Source organism: Scardinius erythrophthalmus (assembly GCF_964197995.2).
Source record: "Scardinius erythrophthalmus genome assembly, chromosome: 1".
NCBI classification, from domain to species: domain Eukaryota; kingdom Metazoa; phylum Chordata; class Actinopteri; order Cypriniformes; family Leuciscidae; genus Scardinius; species Scardinius erythrophthalmus.
In genome coordinates, this window is record NC_138221.1 from 50,849,036 (window position 1) to 50,868,836 (window position 19,801).

General features: G+C 37.3%; 1 protein-coding gene across 1 annotated transcript in view; it reads right to left on the reverse strand.

Annotated features, from left to right (window-relative positions):
* The window catches only part of doc2a (double C2-like domains, alpha), a gene marked incomplete at its 5' end in the record, with an annotated part of 29,446 nt that extends 9,946 nt beyond the window's left edge, over positions 1-19,500 (reverse strand). Inside the window, 6 exons of the mRNA XM_081363223.1 lie at positions 5,268-5,327; positions 10,723-10,849; positions 11,666-11,775; positions 16,961-17,035; positions 17,220-17,299; positions 19,185-19,500. Of these exons, the coding sequence (XP_081219349.1) occupies positions 5,268-5,327; positions 10,723-10,849; positions 11,666-11,775; positions 16,961-17,035; positions 17,220-17,299; positions 19,185-19,500 (768 nt within the window). The remainder of the gene's footprint in view (positions 1-5,267; positions 5,328-10,722; positions 10,850-11,665; positions 11,776-16,960; positions 17,036-17,219; positions 17,300-19,184) is intronic.
* Positions 19,501-19,801: the final 301 nt, after the last annotated feature.

A 19,801-nucleotide genomic window follows, 5' to 3' on the forward strand; every position in this document is an offset into this window, starting at 1 on the left:
AAGAACAGGATCAATAGGGTAATCATCACAGTGTCTCGCTCCCTCTGTTTGTTTTTCTAAAAAGAGCCTTGTTATTTCTAGTTCTTTACCTTGCACTTTGAAATTCTCCTTACAGCCCTGTTTGCCACATTGTTTGTGTGTGTGTGTGTGTTTGTGCAAGGGTTGCGGGTGTGTATGCCCATTAGTGAGAAGCATGCCATGCCAAACCTGTTTTCTGGCAAGCCTGATGTTTCATTAATATAATTGTGTGGGGATAGATACAGATAGAGAGTGTGAGTGTGTATGTGTGTGTGTGTGTGTGTGTGTGTGTGTATGTGTGTGTGTGTGTGTGTGAGACAGAGCTGGAGTGAGTGAAAGTTGCTTCGCCAGACCTTCATTAAATTAACAGTGAGGAGACACATACAGATAGTGGGCAGAATGAGGGGCGACCCCTGTGTTATAAACAGACAACTCATAATGCAAACAGCGAGGAGAGCAACCCAGCTGCCAAATGCTCAAGAGACAGACAAAATAGCCGCACATATAATTCCCTGCCTCATGAGGTCAACTACACTAAGAATGGCCACTTTGACGTTGCTGTTATTTGCAAGTGTTGCGGTTTCACACCTACGTATTTGTACTTTAGGGCAAACATAAATATGCAATGTTAAGATAAAAATGCATACTTCGGGGTGGAAGAATTGATTTTGTTTCCAGTATTTGCATGCATATCATATAATAGGTATGATAACGATGTTTCAGTATAATCAATTAGCTCACTACAGTAAAATGCAAACGTCATATAATAAGATTAGATGTTTTTGCTAGAAAATCTTTGAGGCAAATTAGTTGCAAAGAAGCAGATGGTGGCACAGCAGTGGCTTTCCTCTGACAGTGCAAGTTTCTTCGACTCCTTAAAATGTCAATGGCATTTCAGAATGGGATAAATTCATTTAGCGCAGTTTAAATGCTGTAGCATGAATTGCTTGGGTTTTTGGCTGCTGTGCTCCATGAAGTTTCAAACTAATGACCTCCATCATGCAGACCCACTAATGATAATGAGGGGGTGTATCCAGCAGGTAAACAGGTGTGCAGTGAGGCTGGGCACACGCACATACGCGCACTCGCACAGCTTTCATATTCAGATTTGAGTGATTAGCAGCAGATGGCATGGCACCAGTCATCAGCCTCCACCAGAATCTGTATGTGTGCCAGTCATGACACCAAAACAAGAGCTTTAAATAAACATTGTGACTATTGCGCCATAAACTCTGTCTGTGATCCTACCTTCGTGACTGGAACTTGTTCTCTTCCTCCACCTTTTTTCTTTTTATAACATTTCCAACTCTCAGTTGTATTCAACTCTCCTTTTTTTAAAGGAATCGTTCATCTAAAAATTTAAATTTTCATTTGTCATCAGGCTCTCCCTCATGGCTTTCCAAGCTGTAAGATATATATATTTATATATATATAACACAAAAGGAAAAGTTTAGCAGAATGTCCAAGCTGTTCTTTTCAATACAACGAAATTAATGTGGTGAAAATAATTAATGAAATGAAAGGCCACTTGGGTGTACTTAAAGAGAGTACACTTTAATGGCTAAGTTTCTTAACAAAATTCAGAACACTTTTAAAAAAGTACACTTTGTAATAATGTAATATTAAAAGTTTTATTTTAAAGCACATTTTAAATCTTTATGTTCGAATAATCTTTTGTCGTACTTTAAAGAAGTTCACTTATTTTGATGTGTTGACTAATATACTAAAGTGCATGTAAAGTACTTGATTATAATTTTAACTGTAGAGTGTTATTCGATATTTTCATTTGAAGTTAATATAAATGTACTAAATTGTAACTTCATCATTACAAAGTGGAATTACAAATATATTGAAATACATGACACACATGACATTAATTACATGACATTAAGTATATTTAAATTTACTATACATTCTTGTCAGTACATTTGGCATGTATAGCCATATTTAACCATATTTCAAACAAAATAGATGTAATTATGAACTCAAGTCCTATTTAAGTGTGTCAAAAAAGCACTCTAAAGTTTAGCTAATTGCATTTTGTAATTTCTTCAGACATTTTTGGCATTTTTCAGAGGTCCATTGATTTACATATTATTCCAGATATTTGGGACACAATCCATTATTATACCAGTTCCAAAAAGACCTAGTCCTCAAGAGTATAACGACTATCGCTTAGTCGCCTTAACCTGCGTTGTGATTAAATGTTTGGCGAGGATCATGGTGTGGAAGCTTAAGGAAGAGGTTAAGGACCTTCTTGATCCTTATCAGTTTGCCTATCAAATCAATAGGGGCACCGATGATGCTAACCTTACTGTGGTGCATCATGTTTTAAAACATCTAGAGGATCCTAAGGCTTATGCCAGGTTGTTTTTTCTTGATCTGAGCTCTGCTTTTAATACCGTGCAGCCACAACAAACCAAATAGTATGGCTATTAAATACCATTTAAATGGTTCCATGCATTTCTTACTGGTAGGACTCAAGTTAGAGTCAAGCAGACTCTTTCTGATTAGTATTGGTATCCCCTAGGGGTGTGTATGTTCACCACTCTTATTTACACTGTACACCAATGAATGTAGGACATCATCCTGGGTATATTGTCATAAAATTCTCAGATGATACTGCCATTCTTGGTCTTCTGTTTAAGGATAAGGTCATTCAACATTATACTACAGAGATTGCAAACTTTGTTACATGGAGTAAAGAACACAGTCTTGAAATTAACGTTAGAAAAACAAAGGAAATTATTTTTGATCCCAAATGAGTAGGCAACCACTCACCTATCATGATTAGCAATGACCCATTAGACAAGTTGCTACATACAAATACTTAAGTTTGCTTATTGATAATAAACTTTCATGGGTGGTGCATGTGGATAATCTGAATCAAAAGGTGAAACAAAAAATTTACTTTTTATGGAGGCTTAGACTTTTTGGAGTCGCTCAGAGAGTCATGTTGCTGTTTTATCATGCCTGTATTGAATCCATCTTACTGTATGGTATAGCGGCCTAGATCAGTAATTTGACAGTTACTCCTAGATCTCAGTTGAACCATTTGGTGCGTACGGCAATGAAGGTGGTTGGTCTAGGGTATCACCCCCATCTTCAGTCTATTTTTAACAAACTTTTAAACAGGCAAGGAAAAGGACTCTGGACCCTTATCATGTGCTTTATCCAGAATTCAAACCACTTCCATCTGGTCGACGTTTTCGTATCCCAAGGTTTAGGTATAACCGCTATAACAATTATTTTGTTCCTTTGGCTACAAGGCTGTTAAACTGTAGTGCAAAGGACACGACTGTGTGATTGATATTGATGTGGGTATCTTGTTATGCAGCTTCACCTGTATTGCCCAAAACAAATTTCCCTTAAAGGGAAAAACAAAGTATTAAGTATCAATAATTTTATTAAAACTCCTCTTTGATCACCAAAATTACATATAATTTTTTTTTCATGCCTTAAATAGCTTGAATGTAACTCTACACCCTTGCTTAATTTAGGATACACGGTTCTATGAATATGCAAATTAGTCCCGCCTCCACTCACTCACACCAGCTCAGAGATCCACTCGTTGACGTGATTGGTTACAAGGTAGTTTGTGACGTCAGAAACACCAGCGATTTCAAACCACGTTTTTGAGACTGTCTTTGGTTCACCGCAGTTTTAAAGAGAAAATACTCAGCAATGGTGTTGACTGTTGACTTATGAATCTGCACATGGTTTGTCTTAAAGAATATTATAAACACCACATACACATATAAACAACTTTTAAAGCTGAATTTTCACCACAGGGGTTTCACCACTAGGATTATTATTTCTGTAATAAGTACTCTTTTTAAAAGTATGCTAAAATGTACTTTTTTTTCCACAGGGGCACCTATTATGCTGAAGTTTTCCAGGAATAATGACTTAAGTTTCAGTCTGTTCCCTAAACAAAGTTGTTGCATTTGCATTAAAATCTTGCCTAACATCTCCTTTTGTTCTCTACAGAAGAAAGTCAGATTTGGAACGGCATGAGGGTGAGTAAATGATTTCATTTGCTACAAAATTATTAAATTTTTTGAGTGAACTGTCCCATCATTTCATTTGGCCATCAATGTCTCTGTGATCCCTCTAAGCAGTTCAGCAGTTTTCCCCTGTCAGTTCTTGTTCTCTTCCTCCAGAGACCTGTTAGTGTGTGGTCTGTCACTCATCCAGCACCCTCTGTCCATTCATAACCCTGTAACCTCTCGCTCCCTCTTTCTTCATTTTCCCTATCTATGCCGTCTGTGGCTTTCTCCTGTCTTTTTCACATAATCGCTCCCCTTCCTTTGAAAATGTTATTATTCTGGTCTTCAGAAATCTCTGATGCTTTCAGGTGGGCGGCAAAGTGTTCTTCCGCCTCTGTCCTTTCAAATTTATCTTTTATCATTTTATTAATGACAAAATTGAGAAACAGAGAGAGGAATGTATATAAAATAAGTGTTTTTGGCAATAATCAAATGAATGAATGCGTAATTACAATGGGTAAACAGTAACCCTAATGTGGCTAGTGTCCATTTACACGCTTTCAGTACTGTTATACTGTCACCTAATTATTATTCATGAGCCAGGCTGATAAGATCTAAAATGCCCCCCACCCCCCCTGGTTAAATCAAGAGAAATGGATTTGAATTCTTTCTCTCTCTCTGGCTCACTGTTTAGCAGCTTCTGTCGTGAAATTATCAACACTGAGCATTGGCAACATAAGTGCTCTACTACAACACCAAGTAAAATAGAACCAATTGTATCTCATCTCTCTGGGGGCCACAATGCCGTTTAGCTAATCTTATCCGTAATTTATGGATGCCACATTCGTTCTTGTTGAGAGACAGAGAAGGGATTTGCTTTAAACACGGAAATGGGCAGATAGCACATCCACATGCCTGCCCTTTCCTTAACCGACCCCGTCCTCATCCTCCTCCTGTCCTTTTTACTTTCCGGTATTTCTCATCGTGGGGCGCCTAGCATGTTGAGAACAATTTTGGATGGTAATGAAAATGCTAATCAATTTCTTCCGTCCCACTTATCTTAATGTGCTCAATGTTCTTATTGAAATGCAAATGAGTTTAGATCCCAGTGTAAAAACATTTGAGTGTGAGAGCATTAATCAGCAGGCATTATTTAAAACGTCATTGCGAACTCTCATCCGGAAATGTCAGTGCTTTATTAATGGTCTTTTTCGCTGTGAGAGAGACGGAGAGAAAACAGGTGGTTTTGGGGTAGAGTACCTCTCGTAGGTAACAGGAAATCCCTCGCAGCGCTGCTCCCATGGCTGTAGGAGAGGGAAGCTGGAAGACACAGACATAAAGGAGACCGAGATGAAGAGAGCAGAGTGTCTGTATGTATTTTCCATTTGCTACATTCAAACAGTCAGTGTTTGGGAAAGATAACAGATGTTAAAATCAAGCTTCTTTTCTAATCTCGCAATAGCTGTGACTTTCTAACACTGATTAAAGTAAACAAGATAGTGACATTCGTAACTGAGGAAGGTATTATCACAATTGACAAGTTAATTAATAAACCTGTCCAGTCCAGGTGCAAGTTCATCCATCAATTCTAAATGAACCAAAATCAACTTGGAATGCATTTCCTTTTTTCGGAGTGTCTATTTACACTAAGTGCAAACTAACTACGTACTACGGAGCCCGGGAAGTCACCTGTGGGAGAAAAAAAAACAATCCGTGGCGACGGTTTTGCAATCCGTCCGCTCAGTTTATAAACTGTACTCACGAATTCTCAAACTGTTCCCTTGGTTTAACAAATCGTGCCCACGGATTAATAAACCGTACCCACGAGTTTCTAATCCGCGCTCTCAGATTTGTAAAATGTGCCTTCAGTTTTTGCAATCTGTACCCACAAATTCATAAACCGTGCCCATGCTTTCCCAATCTGTTCCCACGGGTTTGTAATCTGTACTCACGGATTTGTGGCTCACTCTCATTTTAGAAGAACACGTTGTTAACGAACAACAATTGTATATTGTTTTATTGAATATTAAGTGGAATACATCAAATTGACATACGTCTGCATGCTTAAAGTGATTCTCAATTGTAGCGGGTATGGGTGGAATATACGATTTAATATGAATGACGTGCATCAAAATCTTTTGTTTATTTGTGATAATCTTCACTTTATTATTATTTTCTAAACTGTATTATGACTGATATTTGACGAATTGCTTTGTTAATTTTTTTTTAAGTTTTGAAAAAAAAACGTCTTTAAATTATGTAGCCTAAAATGTAGGCTAATAATAATAATAATAATTATTATTATTATTATTATTATTTGAGTTAATAACTATAAATTAGTTCACTTAAGACAGTAATATGTTTATTAATTCGTGGGCACGATTTGTTAAACCAAGGGAACAGTTTGAGAATTCGTGAGTACGGTTTAAAAACTGAGCGGACGGATTGCAAAACCGTCGCCACGGATTGTTTTTTTTTCTCCCACAGGTGACTTCCCGGGCTCCGTACTTTTCCCATCACATATCAGATCGGAAAGGCATTTATTATAAATGAAGAAAATATTAGAAATAAAGTGCCTAACGCGTGTTTAATAATCAAGTGTTTATTGGTTAGGGGTAGGGAGGGCTTAATTGTGCCAATAAGGCGGCTTCCATTTAATAATTTTAATAAATATAATCATTTACACTCTGTTATTAGTGCATACCGTTTAATGTACAACAACACTGAAGTGCAATAGTATCTGCCACCATTTATACGTATAAATAGCATCTAACTACTATTTACACTTATTGCAAAGAAAATACTGCTATTTTTACATAGTGTAAGTGGAAAATATTGTTATTTAAACTAAGTGTAAATAGCAGCTATCGCTATATGTACTGTACTTAGCGGAAATAGCTGCTGCCTTTATTTTTTGCTAAGTGTACAGCGTAGCATTTGAGTCACGCCCTGGCCGCAAATAGGATGGAAGCAGCTCCGATGGAAAGACAGAAGTAGATTAGAGTAAGTAGAGAAGGAAATGAATAGTGGAATAAAGTCGTTATTTTTGTTTGTTTTTGCGCACAAAAAGTATTCTCGTCGCTTGATATACTTAAAGAGCAACTTGCAGGTTAAATTTATAACTGAATTAATACTTGATATTGTCTGAAGAGGTTTTTTAAAAACACATATGTAGAAATTACTAATGAAATCTAATTGGTTGTAGAGATTTTGATGAAAATGTGCTAGGCTCTGGAATACGCCTTTCCCCCTATATAGCAACGCGTCATATGACGTATGCCGAGGTAAATATGAGCTCGCGTTCAGCCAGCGCTCTCATTGTGGGTGTAGTAGTTAGAGCAGTAGTGAGCGACAGAGAAAGTTTTAGATCGAGTTTTAGAGAAGCCATAATGGTAAATTATTGTGTTTGTGCTGGTTGCACAAAATGCAGCCTGTCAGGACATCGTGTCCATCATTTTCCTTCTAGGAAAAACAAGGCTTTTCGTTCTTGGGTGCGTTTTGTTCAGGTGAAGAGAGCAGACTTCACTGCCGCGTCTGTCACCGCACACTCGGTCGTTTGTGGCGCACATTTCACTCCGGAGAATTATGCACACATCTTCGGGTTCTCCCGCCGGATGTAGGCGCGAGCACAACATCAACTGGCAAACGCAATGTAAGCGGAACGAAACTGAGCTACTCGTTATTGTGTTTGTGTGGACTGTTTATCAGTTTGGACCAGTGCAGCGCGAGCCTGATCAAGCAACACTGTAACTGCGAGATCCAGTAAATAAAGCATTTGAATTCGCCACTGAAGTAATAACATCGCTGCGAGATCTAGTGAGAAATATTCACATTTCTCCGTTATTAACGGATCGAACAGCGCTGACGTGGAAACCAGGAATAAACATTGTGCAATGAATGAACGAACTATCCAGTGTCCACAGATCAGCAACATTCACCATGGCTTTACTGTAGTAACACTAACTGCAACCATGGAAGTTGGGCATTTTCCACTAAGGCCCAGTATGCATCCACCTCCCTGCAACACTGACTTTCCTCAGCTGTAAACATTGCCTCGCATTTCCCACACAAGCACCTATGGAACAAAAAATGTTTGCAGGAATAAATATCTCTCTGTCTCTCGATGAGAAACCGCTAAGTTATATCACGTAACGTTAGTCTGGGCGGATATTAATGAGCATGACAAACGCCTGATCAAAGCTTAGTTTCTGTTATTGTAAGTTCCAATATGTTCTGTCTAACATTAATCCTGGCCTGTCCCTGCTCTCTTGGCAGCCTAGCAGGCTCATAATTGTATGGCTGTGGTCCGTCAACAATTTCCTCAGCGTCCGAAATGTCATTGCAATCCATTTTTCTCTGTTGTTTGAATCGACCGCTCTCCCTCGTGCTACGTCACGACTCTCGCCCGTCACGCCCATTTTCAGATGCGGAAGTAAAATTTTCTCACAAAAACGACTCCAGAAGCCACTGTAGCGTATTTATAAATTTTTTTTTAAGAAAATCTAGTTCCTACATTATTTTTCTATACATTGACTTGTTGGGTCTTCTAACCTGCAAGTTGCTCTTTAAGATTGAGCCACTGGAGTCACTTGGACTATATTAACAATCTCTTTAATAACTTTTCTGGGCCAGCAAGTTTCGGTCACATAGCAGCCTATGGAGGAGTGAGACATGGCTCAGATTTCATCAAAAATATCTTAATTTGTGTTCCGAAGATGAACGAAGGTCTTACGCAGTTGGAACAACATGAGGGTGAGTAATTACTGACAGAATTTTCATTTTTGGGTGAACTAACCCTTTAAATAAAGAAAAAAATTAAATTTAAATAAAGAAAAACAAAATTAAGTTAAATTAAAAACGAGATTAATTTAGATTGATAATAACGGGTAAAAAGGCTAATACATTTTGTTTCTATTATTCTATTTTCCACAATGTCAAAGCAACGCAGCTTAACCCAAAACACAAGCTCAGGCATGCACTTCGGTCCATACAAACTCTGCTGTTCTGTGCTCTAGCCAGAGAACACTCCCGTTGCTAGAACACTTTTAGGCGTCGGTTCTTCTATTTCTAGCATGCACGCGTTTTCCACCTGAGACGCGTGTTTCACGCAGGTAGTGTGCAAACTCCAACCTGTTAACATGGGAGCCGAAATAAAAACGGAGTCGCCGGCCTTATTCAAGCGCGAATGAGAACCGTTTCGCGGGGGATCCCAGGTGTGCAAAAAAAAACAACAACAAAAAACAACGAATATTCAAATGTCAAATTTTCAAATCGAATACCAACCCACCGAGCGATTATTCGAATATTCGGGTCCAGCCCTAGAAATATGGTATTCATTTTCACTGTTATACGGATGACACCCAACTTTACCTGTCTGCCAAACCCACTGGTTCTTTTCCACCACCATCTTTGTCCAGCTGTTTAGCTGAAATTAAAGATTGGCTTTCAGCTAACTTCTTGAAGGTAAATGGCAACAAAACTGAGGCTTTGCTTGTTGGCACTAGATCTGTTGTGTCTAAATCTGATTGTTTTTCTTTGTACATTGACAATACTGCAATCGGTCCTTCTTCACAGGTTAAAAGTTTGGGTTTCATCATGATAGCACACTATCCTTTGAAGCTCAAATTATTAATATCACGTGGATTGCATACTTCTACTTGCGTAATATTAACCATCTCCGTCCCTTTCTTTCAAATAATAATACTGCAGTTCTCATTCACGCACTAGTCACTTCACGTATAGACTACTGGAATGCTCTTCTCACAGGTGTTGCCTCCAAATTGCTACATAAGCTTCAGTTGGTTCAGAATTCTGCAGCTCGTGTTCTATCTAGAACACCTTCTACTGAGCACATTTCTCCAGTTCTTCAGCAATTGCTCTGGCTTCCAGTAAAGTATAGAGTTGAATTCAAGATCTTGCTACTTACTTATAAGGCACTTCATAATCTTGCACCCCAATACCTTACACAACTTCTTCATGTTTACACTCCTTCACGTGCTCTCAGATCTTCATCTTCAATTTCTCTTGTGGTACCTCGGATTCGACTAACTACCATGGGTGCCAGATCTTTTAGTCATGCTGCCATCCACCTATGGAACTCTCTTCCCCTTGATGTTCGCAATAGCGATTGCTTGTTGACTTTTAAAACACGTCTTAAGACATATCTTTTTATACAAGCTTTTTTATAACATGTTGTATTGAGTCTTTAATGCACTTTATCTGTATATGCAGCTTGTTTTTTGTGTGTATTGTCTTATGCAGTGACCTGTATATTGCTTGTGAGGTGACCTTGGGTGTTATGAAAGGCGCCATTAAATAAAATGCATTATTATTATTAATCATTAAATTAACATGAAAATGTGTTAATTTACATGTTGTATACTACATATCACATTATATTATCAAATCATAAAATGTTCAAATTAGATATTTCCTTTTCTCTGTGTTGTTAACAGGTTTAAGCAAAATTTTGAAATGTAGAATTGTTTTCCTTTCAATGCATGATTTGGAATTTACTGAATTCAATTCAAAGAAATTGAACACAGGTAATGCATTCTAAAAAAAAATGTTTCTATCTATCTACAACAATAACTGGTTAAGAAAAGTTCATTTGATTAGCTAGAGCAAGCTTATATTAATTAGATTTAGATCAGGCATTGATCACAATGATGTGACATTTAGACTCAAACTGACTGTGTGTGTATGTGTGTCTTACAGGTGGTGGATGTTCTAAACAGGTGTAGAAACGTTTTGTCTGGTCTGGTTTCACACGTCGTAGGGCCACCCGAGACTCTCCAATAAACTCATTATGAGTCAGTTTATCCTCATCGCACACCGATAACCTGAGAAAAACAACAACAACAACATAAAAAATGAGAGTGAGAGAATGATTCAGTTATACTGGAAGGAGAGCAAAGGTAAACATTAAAGTTGTAAATGTAGTATGGGCGGAAGTGATAAAAAAGGCTATAAAAATACCACCCGTAGAGCAGCAAGAGCTGGAAATGGCTCAGACAGAAATGTATATTTATGAATGGGATTAGGGTGATATTTCTGGCTTTGCCAGTTTGGTCGGAAGTAAGCGCCTGCCCTTTTTTTCAAAGGTTTGCTAGCGTTTTTGTGGAACCGACACTCTCCTCTGCTCCTGTACTCTCCCTTGGAGATAAACAGCTAAATGACTTTTCTCTGACTACTGTCACCCCTCCACTGAAAAAAGGGCAAGTCTGAAAACACCAGCAGTCCCAGTCTCATATTGCCAGGGGATACTGTTCATTTATAACATGAGCGCAAAGGCAATTTTCTGTGGATAATCACAGGATAAACCAGAGTGCTACAGCAGTCAGGAAGAACATCTTCAGCACTGCAAAAATATTCAGGCTAAATATATGCTGAATTTCCAAGACGTGCACAACAGTAGTTGTACCCAAGAAACTAGATCATTCCTGAAGGTTCATAAGCGAAAGGAAGGTCTGCTAAGCAGTCACCCTCGCTGTCAAACACCTACACACCTACTGTCGAAGCAAGATATGCAGGCTACTGTCAAATCACTGCTCTCAGAGAGAAGAATTTTTAAGACATTTCCAGAATAGATTTACAGGCTGCTTGGAGTCACCAATAAAGTAAGACGGATTCAAGGGTGCACAGATGTCTTCACTAACCTCAGAGTCTTCCTGTGCATATCCTCTTCCGTGATGCCAAGGTAAGTAAGAGTCTCATTCCAAACAGGATTTAGAGAATTACGTACAGTTTTGGTTTTCAGTTTATTGGCCTGTGGGTATAAAAACATTTAAACTACTGTCACATTATTTATACAAATAATAAATAAATAAAATTACATTAAAAGAGTAAAGATTTTGGAATACCTTAATTCTTTGATGCATATATATATATAGTATACATTGATCAAAAGTGACAGTAAATACATACATAATATTATAAAAGATTTTAAATAAATGCTGTTCTTTTGAGCTTTCTATTAATCAAAGAATCCAGGAAAAATTGTATCACGGTTCCACAAAAATATTAAGCAGCACTGTTGAGCAAAACATTGATAATATTAAGAAATGAGCAGCAAATCAGCATATTAGACTGATTTCTGAAGAATCATGTGACATTGAAGACTGGAGTAATGATGCTGAAAATTCAGCTTTGCATCACAGGATTAAATTACATTATAAAATATATATATATAAAAAAACTGTTATTTTAAACTTATATAATATTCAACAATTTTATTGTTTTTACTGTATGTTCGATCAAAAAATGCTGCCTTGATGAGAATAAGTGACTTCTTTCAAAAATATGGAAGTAAAATAATGCCAAATGTTTTTGAAACAAAAAAGCCAGTTGAATTGCACTACTTGAAAAAAATGCATTGCATTAACCATGCTTGCATTTTAATGCATTGTATTTTTATGGGCTGAAATTCAACATGGTTGAATATTTAAACTGTGAATATTTCAATTCAAAACATTTCAAACACATTTTCATTATTAAAAATTCAATAATCCATATTCACCTTTCATATTTCACTTCCAAAATATTCCATCAGGAGGTGCAAAAGCGCGTGTTGTTGACGAAGACCGAGCAACAGTTAGAGCAAGCCATTCATTCATAAAATCTCATGTCAGCAATGTAAGTGTATTTGTCATTATTATGACGTCTTTTTTATGTTAAATTCAGTGTCTTCACGGTTACTTTTCCTGTGTAGACTACAAGCATTTTTCTCTACCGTGAACGAGATTATAATGTTATTCCCCGATGCGGATGTACAGATCCAATGTTACATTTGAGGTTGACATACTGTATATTTATCTTGGTTGTTTAGTTGCCTTAACTTTATATTGCAGCGATGTGCTGCATGCAGTAGGCTACTAGGGTTTCCCTCAATACTTCAGGATTTCCCTGCTGGACATATAAAACACTTAACATAGCTTAATGTACTAATACAGTGATATAAAAAAACAAACTCGCAGGCAAGCAGATGGACTCAGAAAATGAACTTAACGCGCAAAGTTTAATCCTGAGCGTTTCCCAGTGATATTATTGGCACAAAGTTGGCTTGACATTGGACATTCGCACATTTAGGGACATTCTCTCTATAAAGTGTATAAGACATTGGTATACACATTTCTAACTTCAATAACATTTGAATAGAACGACTTACAGTCATAAAACCAACTGTACAGTGTTTATGTAGATGTCAGGCTTTAGATGTGTGATATTTATTCAAATAAATTGAAGTTTGCTATTGAAGTTAGAAACGTGTATGCCAATGTTGTATGCAACTTAGACGGTCCCTAAATGTGCGAATGTCCAATGTCAAGCCAATTTTACATTTAGGCTACATTTAGTCATTTAGCAGACGCTTTTATCCAAAGTGACTTAAACTAACAATAGGACTACAATATGCAAGTGCTATGACCCTTCCCAGTTTAATCTAATGTAGTACATGTATAGAATAGAATAGAAGAGAAAGTGTTAGTATTAATTGATCAAGAGTTGATTTTATGCCAGTAAATCACTGGGAAACGCTGAGCATGAAACTGCGCACGTTAAAGGAGAACTCCGGTCAATTTTACATACATACCTGTATTTTCTTCCTGTTTTCGGTCGAAGTCCATAGTAATCGATTGTCGAGTTCACACGCATAGGTTTAGTTACCTATGATCACGCGCGTGAACTCGACAATCGATTACTATGGACTTCGACCGAAAACAGGAAGAAAATACAGGTATGTGCGCTGGCTGAAATAACATCATTTTTATCCATATCTTTCACATCTACTGCAGTCAGATTCACCCGTGATCACTCCGAAGGAATCACTCACATTAGCTGTGCACTTGTATTGACACATCAAGGATGTTAAAGGGCTAAAAGCAGGTTTAAAACTTGCCCCATTGAAGTCAACAGGGTGCAAATTTTAAAAAGAGGATAACACGGTGTAGACAACACCGATTTTTGTCGTTGTTCTCTGTACTGACAGCACTCCAAATTTACAAAAAAATGAGCTCAATGTTAAAATTGACCGGAGTTCTCCTTTAAGTTCATATTCAAGTCCACCTGCTTGCCTGTAGCCTATATAGTAGCCTACAGCCTACATACCCAATAAGGTGCGAGTTTGGTCTTTTATATCACTGTATTAGTCCATTAAGCTACGACGGAAGGGGAATCCTTGAGTATGATGAGGTATTGAGGGAAACCGATTATAATCCCGTTCATGGTAGAGAAAGCTGGTAACATGTAGGCCTAGGCTACACAGGGAAAGTAACAATGAAGTTTTTGAATGCAACATAAACACAGCTTTTGTGTCTTTATCATCTTTTCCGCATATAATACCGACCCAGATAATCATCACAAAAACGTAATGCATGCTCAATTGCTGTAAATGAGTTTTTATGAATGAATGGCTTGCTCTAACTGTTGCTGGTCTTCGTCAACAACACGCGCTTTTGCACCTCCTGCTGGTGAGATCGACTAACAGCAGATGGAGAGTATGCTCGGCAATCTACTGCTTTTCCTGCAGCTCCTGGATGTCAATGTTGAATTTACTGTCGAATTTGAAACACTGAATTTGTGGAAGTGAATTTGCAAAGCGAAATAAAATGGACCGAAAATTGCCTGTTGAATATTATAGGTTGTATTTTTAAACAGTTTGAATATTTTGGAAGTGAAATATGAAAGGTGAATATAGATTATTGAATTTTTAATAATGAAAATGTGTTTGAAATGTTTTGAATTGAAATATTTACAGCTTAAATATTCAACCATGTTGAATTTCAGCCCATAAAAATGCAAGCCCTAAAAATACAATGCATTAAAATGCAAACATTGTTAATGCAATGCTTATTTTTTTTCAAGTAGTGCAATTCAACAGGCTTTTTTGTTTCAAAAACATTTGGCATTATTTTATTTCCATACAAAAATATCTAACTAATGCCAAATTTAAATCCTATAAAACATTTTTAGTAGCAGTTGTGTCTGGATTAAATGTACTTAATGTGTCACCACTTTGTCAGGTTTTATCATTTTGAAATTATACTTTCATCAATAAAACACAATATGGCCAAAAAATATGTTGACATCCCCTTCTAATTTATGTTTTTGGCTAGACTCCTTAACGACTCAACTGAAGATGATTTTTGGAACGGTCTGAGGAGTGTGCTTTTCTGTTCCAGCATGATAATACTGTGCACAAAGCAAGATCTATAATGAAATGGTGTAGAAAAACGTGACAGGCACAAAGCCTAAACCTGAATCCCATTGAACACTACTGGGATGAATTGGAACGCCGACTGTGAGTCAGGCCCCATCACCCAACATCAATGCCTCTCTGATGCTCTTTTGTCCGAATGGGAACAAATCCCTGCGTACCTGCTCCAACATCTAATAGAAAGTCTCTCTAGAAAAGAGGCATCAGTTAGGAAAGATCAACTCTTCATTTTTTCCCACAGTTTTGAGATTAAACGTTCAACAAGCACATCTGGGTTTGCTGTTCGGGTGTCCTTTTTTTGGGGGCATAGTGTTTAAAGAGTAAAATCATACATAATTAGGTTGTTTAGGTCAGAGAGCATGGTGGTTTGGATGATACATAACAACTATGAATCAAGGGCATAGATTTTGTTGGGGGGTTGAAGTGTGAACCGAGTCCCAGGGCATGCTCCCTCATTAGATTTTATTTATTTATTTATTTTTGCAAAATGGTCTTTTGTGGTGTCTTACCTATTTTCCACTAATGCATAGTTGGTTTATGACGTAACTGCAATAAAGTAATAGCCTAGTTAACTATTACTTGTTTACATAGGATATACTGTATGTGACCCTGGACCACAAGTCACAAGGGTACATTTTTTGACATTGAGATTCATACATCATATAAAAGCTGATGTAGTATAAGACAATATTTGGCCGAGATACAACTATTTGACAATCTGGAATCTGAGGGTGCAAAAAAAATATAACCATTGAGAAAATCGCCTTTAAAGTTGTCCATTTATGTCCGCGATTGTGCTGCATTCACTCACAAAAATGTTTTTTATATATATTTACAGTAGGAAATTTACAAAATATCCTCATGGAACATGATCTTTACTTAATATCCTAATGAGTTTTGGCATAAAAGAAAAATCTATAATTTTGACCCATACAATGTATTATTGGCTATTGCCACAAATATACCCATGCTACTTATGACTGGTTTTGTGATCCAGGGTGACTCACATATGATAATTTTGTGATAATTTTCTACTTAAAAGTGCCATGGGAAGTCAAATTAACTTTACTTAACATTTTCTTATAATGAAATTGATTATTTCCCACTCAGTAACAGTTCATCAGGCTCTTAATGATTTCGGCTATGTGATCTCTCGCGATATCTAAAGGCCAGGTTTTTCCTAATATCAATCATCATATCATAATACCATTTATGTCTCCTCATTACCATGCTTAGTCCACTGTAGATATATTTTTTAATCTATATTATTTGTAGTGAAAAATAGCCGCTTACACATTTAGAAACAATAGCTACAACATGCCAAATTTGTAATATATAGTAAAAAATCTATTCCCTTAAAAGATTTTCTATCATAAATTCTACAAGACAAAAATGTACCACAATAACTGTTGTAATAAGAATTAGGGTGGTCATTAAAAAGCTTTCTAATTTATATTGATGCAATATGATGTTTTCTTCTCTTCTCATCAGTCTTTATAGTTTTTGTGGCTGTTTTAGATTATGTTTGACTTTCTCCATTGCGTATTGAGTAGTAAGTTCTCAATAGAATCAAATGGGTCGCACATTCTATGTTGTGATAGGTGCTAGTTTTGGTTATTGGTGGGTTACCTCCCCCACACACTACACCCCTGCCCTGAATGGCTCAAATAACAAATACAAATCTGTCCCTTATAGTGAACTTTATGCATAAAAGGTTTAATTACTCCAAACAGGATCTCACCTTGCAGGCTCCTGGTAGAAGATGCAGTTTGACATACGGATCTGCCAGGCCATTAAAATCCATGGGTTTCAGACCCTAAACAAAAAACAAGCCGTTTTAATGGACAGGAATGCTACATAAAAAATATATATAGAAACAAAGGAGCCCTGTTGAAGTAGAACAAACTGCTAAAGGGTAAATCACCTGCAGGTTTTTGCAGTGTGAGTCACAGATAGGTGTGAGTGTGTAGTGAACTGCAGAGGTGTGAGATGGACGTTACCTTGGCTCTGATGATGGTACAGTGGAGTGAACTGGTTGCTCTCTCATACCTCAGTTCAAACTCTAACGTCCCCAGTGCAGCTACACAATCACAGGAATGATAGTATAAATGTTAATAACATCACTACGAAATCTACCATAATACCTGACAGGAAGCAGATTAAACGATCCATTATGAAACACAATTAGGAGGCATGCATATATGACAGATGGTGAGATGGATAGCAACACTGCAAATTGGAATATTAAGCCAGTACTAGCTAGCTATGCATATTGCCAATGCAAATGCAATACAAGCTTAATATTGCAGAATTATTTAGATAATTCCTATATAATTTTACCAGGCAAATCAACAAAAATTATTAAAATAAGGTAATATGATCAACATAATACTTTGCTTTGTACAATATAGCTAGGCCTATGTATTTCTGCAGGGAATATAGCAGGTAGGATGCACTTATCTATATAATGACATTATAATGTCATTCTATATAGATCAGTGGTAGGATCCCCTTTTGTGGATTTGCATTACCATATGGATAATAGCCTATATTTATTAAAACAATAAATTATATTTGATCACATATATCTGACAATATATTAGTTTGTTTGGTTGCTTGTTTGTTTTTTTAGTAAATGGAAGATTTATTTTCTGTTTTTTTTTCTCTGTCATTAATTTTTTGACATAACTAGAATATTTATTTAAATATAGGCCACACCACATAAGCTATAACAGATTAAGTAAAATTATAATTTATAATATAGTATAGGCCCTATACATTTAACAGTGTATGATTTTACGAATTGTTTTTCTCTTAAGTTTTTTTTTTTTTTTTTTTTGACAGCTATGAAATTACTTGCCTGAGGTTAGGTGGCATTGTTTTGGTGTCTTTCCCCACGGTTGAAACACTACTTGTGCGATTACTTGAGAAAAGACACATTAGAGTAAGTTTTACTGAATCTTTTCAACATACCTTCTGATCATTATTCATATTTATATCGTGCTATAGTTAACTAGGCCTACTAGTAGTCAAGAGGAAGAGATTATCCGACCGCTCGCCGTTTGAACAGTGACGTCTACATAACGTTAGGTCTGTCACGTGACATTAAAAGCGCCAAAAGTACGACATTTGTTGTTTGCATTGCGCGGTGAAACAAAGATAATTAAAACCTGAGACTTTGTTAGAAAAAAACACTACAAAACAGTGTAAAAAAAAAAAAAAAACCCGAATAATCGCTTTTCTCAATCATGCTATATCCGACTTCACGAGTTCACAAGGGTTATGCGATGCATATCGTGCTGTCCGGAGGGAGGATTCCGGGCTCGGAGTTTTGGCCCGAACCCAGAGTATTCCCCCCGGTTGTGATAAGAATAATTAGGACTAGAAGTGAGGAGATGATGCGGTGGAGGGATGCTGATAAACTGTCAACGAACAGACAGATAGGTACGTACGTCTGCTGTATACTAAACCTCTTATCGCTAATAAACCAAATTTAAAATTACATATTTGTTTTCTTGGAACACACACTCACACACAAATGTGCTTATATAAGTTAGCCCTATCGGCTATAATTAATAAAATCCAGCAGTATTTTATAAGAGCCGAAAATATGTGGATATTTGGAACTACTCAGAGTTTTAGGGGTCATGGGAACAACATTCTTATCAACCTATAATTTACAAACTATGAATGTTGTCCTAGGACTAAAAAAACACACCCTTATTTGTCACAGTCACCTCTCAGATGCATAGTTTCTCAAAACTCCCATGATGCATGCACTCACATGTGACCACACAGATTGGTTATGTGCTAAGAGGCCACTGACTGTACAACTTATGTAACATTATTATACTTCCATGATACCTTACAGTTACAGCTGTGTGTTGATGTGTGACTAAATAGTCTCCCTTGGATGTGTGTGTGTTTTTTCTGCAGGTATTTAAGCATACAATGTCAAAACTTACTACTGTCATCGCTGTCTGAACTGCAGATGTCCACAGATGTCTCAATGCTGCTTGCTGCTGACAGACTCCCACCCCCTCCCCTCGCCCCTGCCTGGAGAGGGGACAAGAGACTTCCCCTCGTTCCTCCAGAGGTCCCAACCCCTGGGCTAAGAGCCAGTGGAGAAGCAGGGTTAGGAGAGATGGGCTCAGCGGTCGGGGAGAGTCGGGGGAAATAGGCAGAGATCTGTCTAATTGGTCGTATGGGGCCAGGACAGACGTCTATGGCCATGTGTTCCTGGATGGAGATGGTAAGCTTTTTTCCCTTACGCACCGTCATAGAGCTAAACCAGAGAGAGAGACAGTTATTTTGACACACTTGTGCTTCATCCAAAGCGACTGATGAAAATGATGTTATTTAAGCCAGCGCAAATACCTGTGTTTACATCCTGTTTTCGGTTGAAGTCCATAGTAATCGATTGCCGAGTTCACGCGCGTGATCATATGCGCGTGAACTCGGCAATCGATTACTTTGGACTTCAACCGAAAACAGGATGTAAACAGGTATTTGCGCTGGCTTAAATAACATCATTTTTATCCATTTCTTTCACATCTACTGCAGTCAGATTCACCCGTGTTCA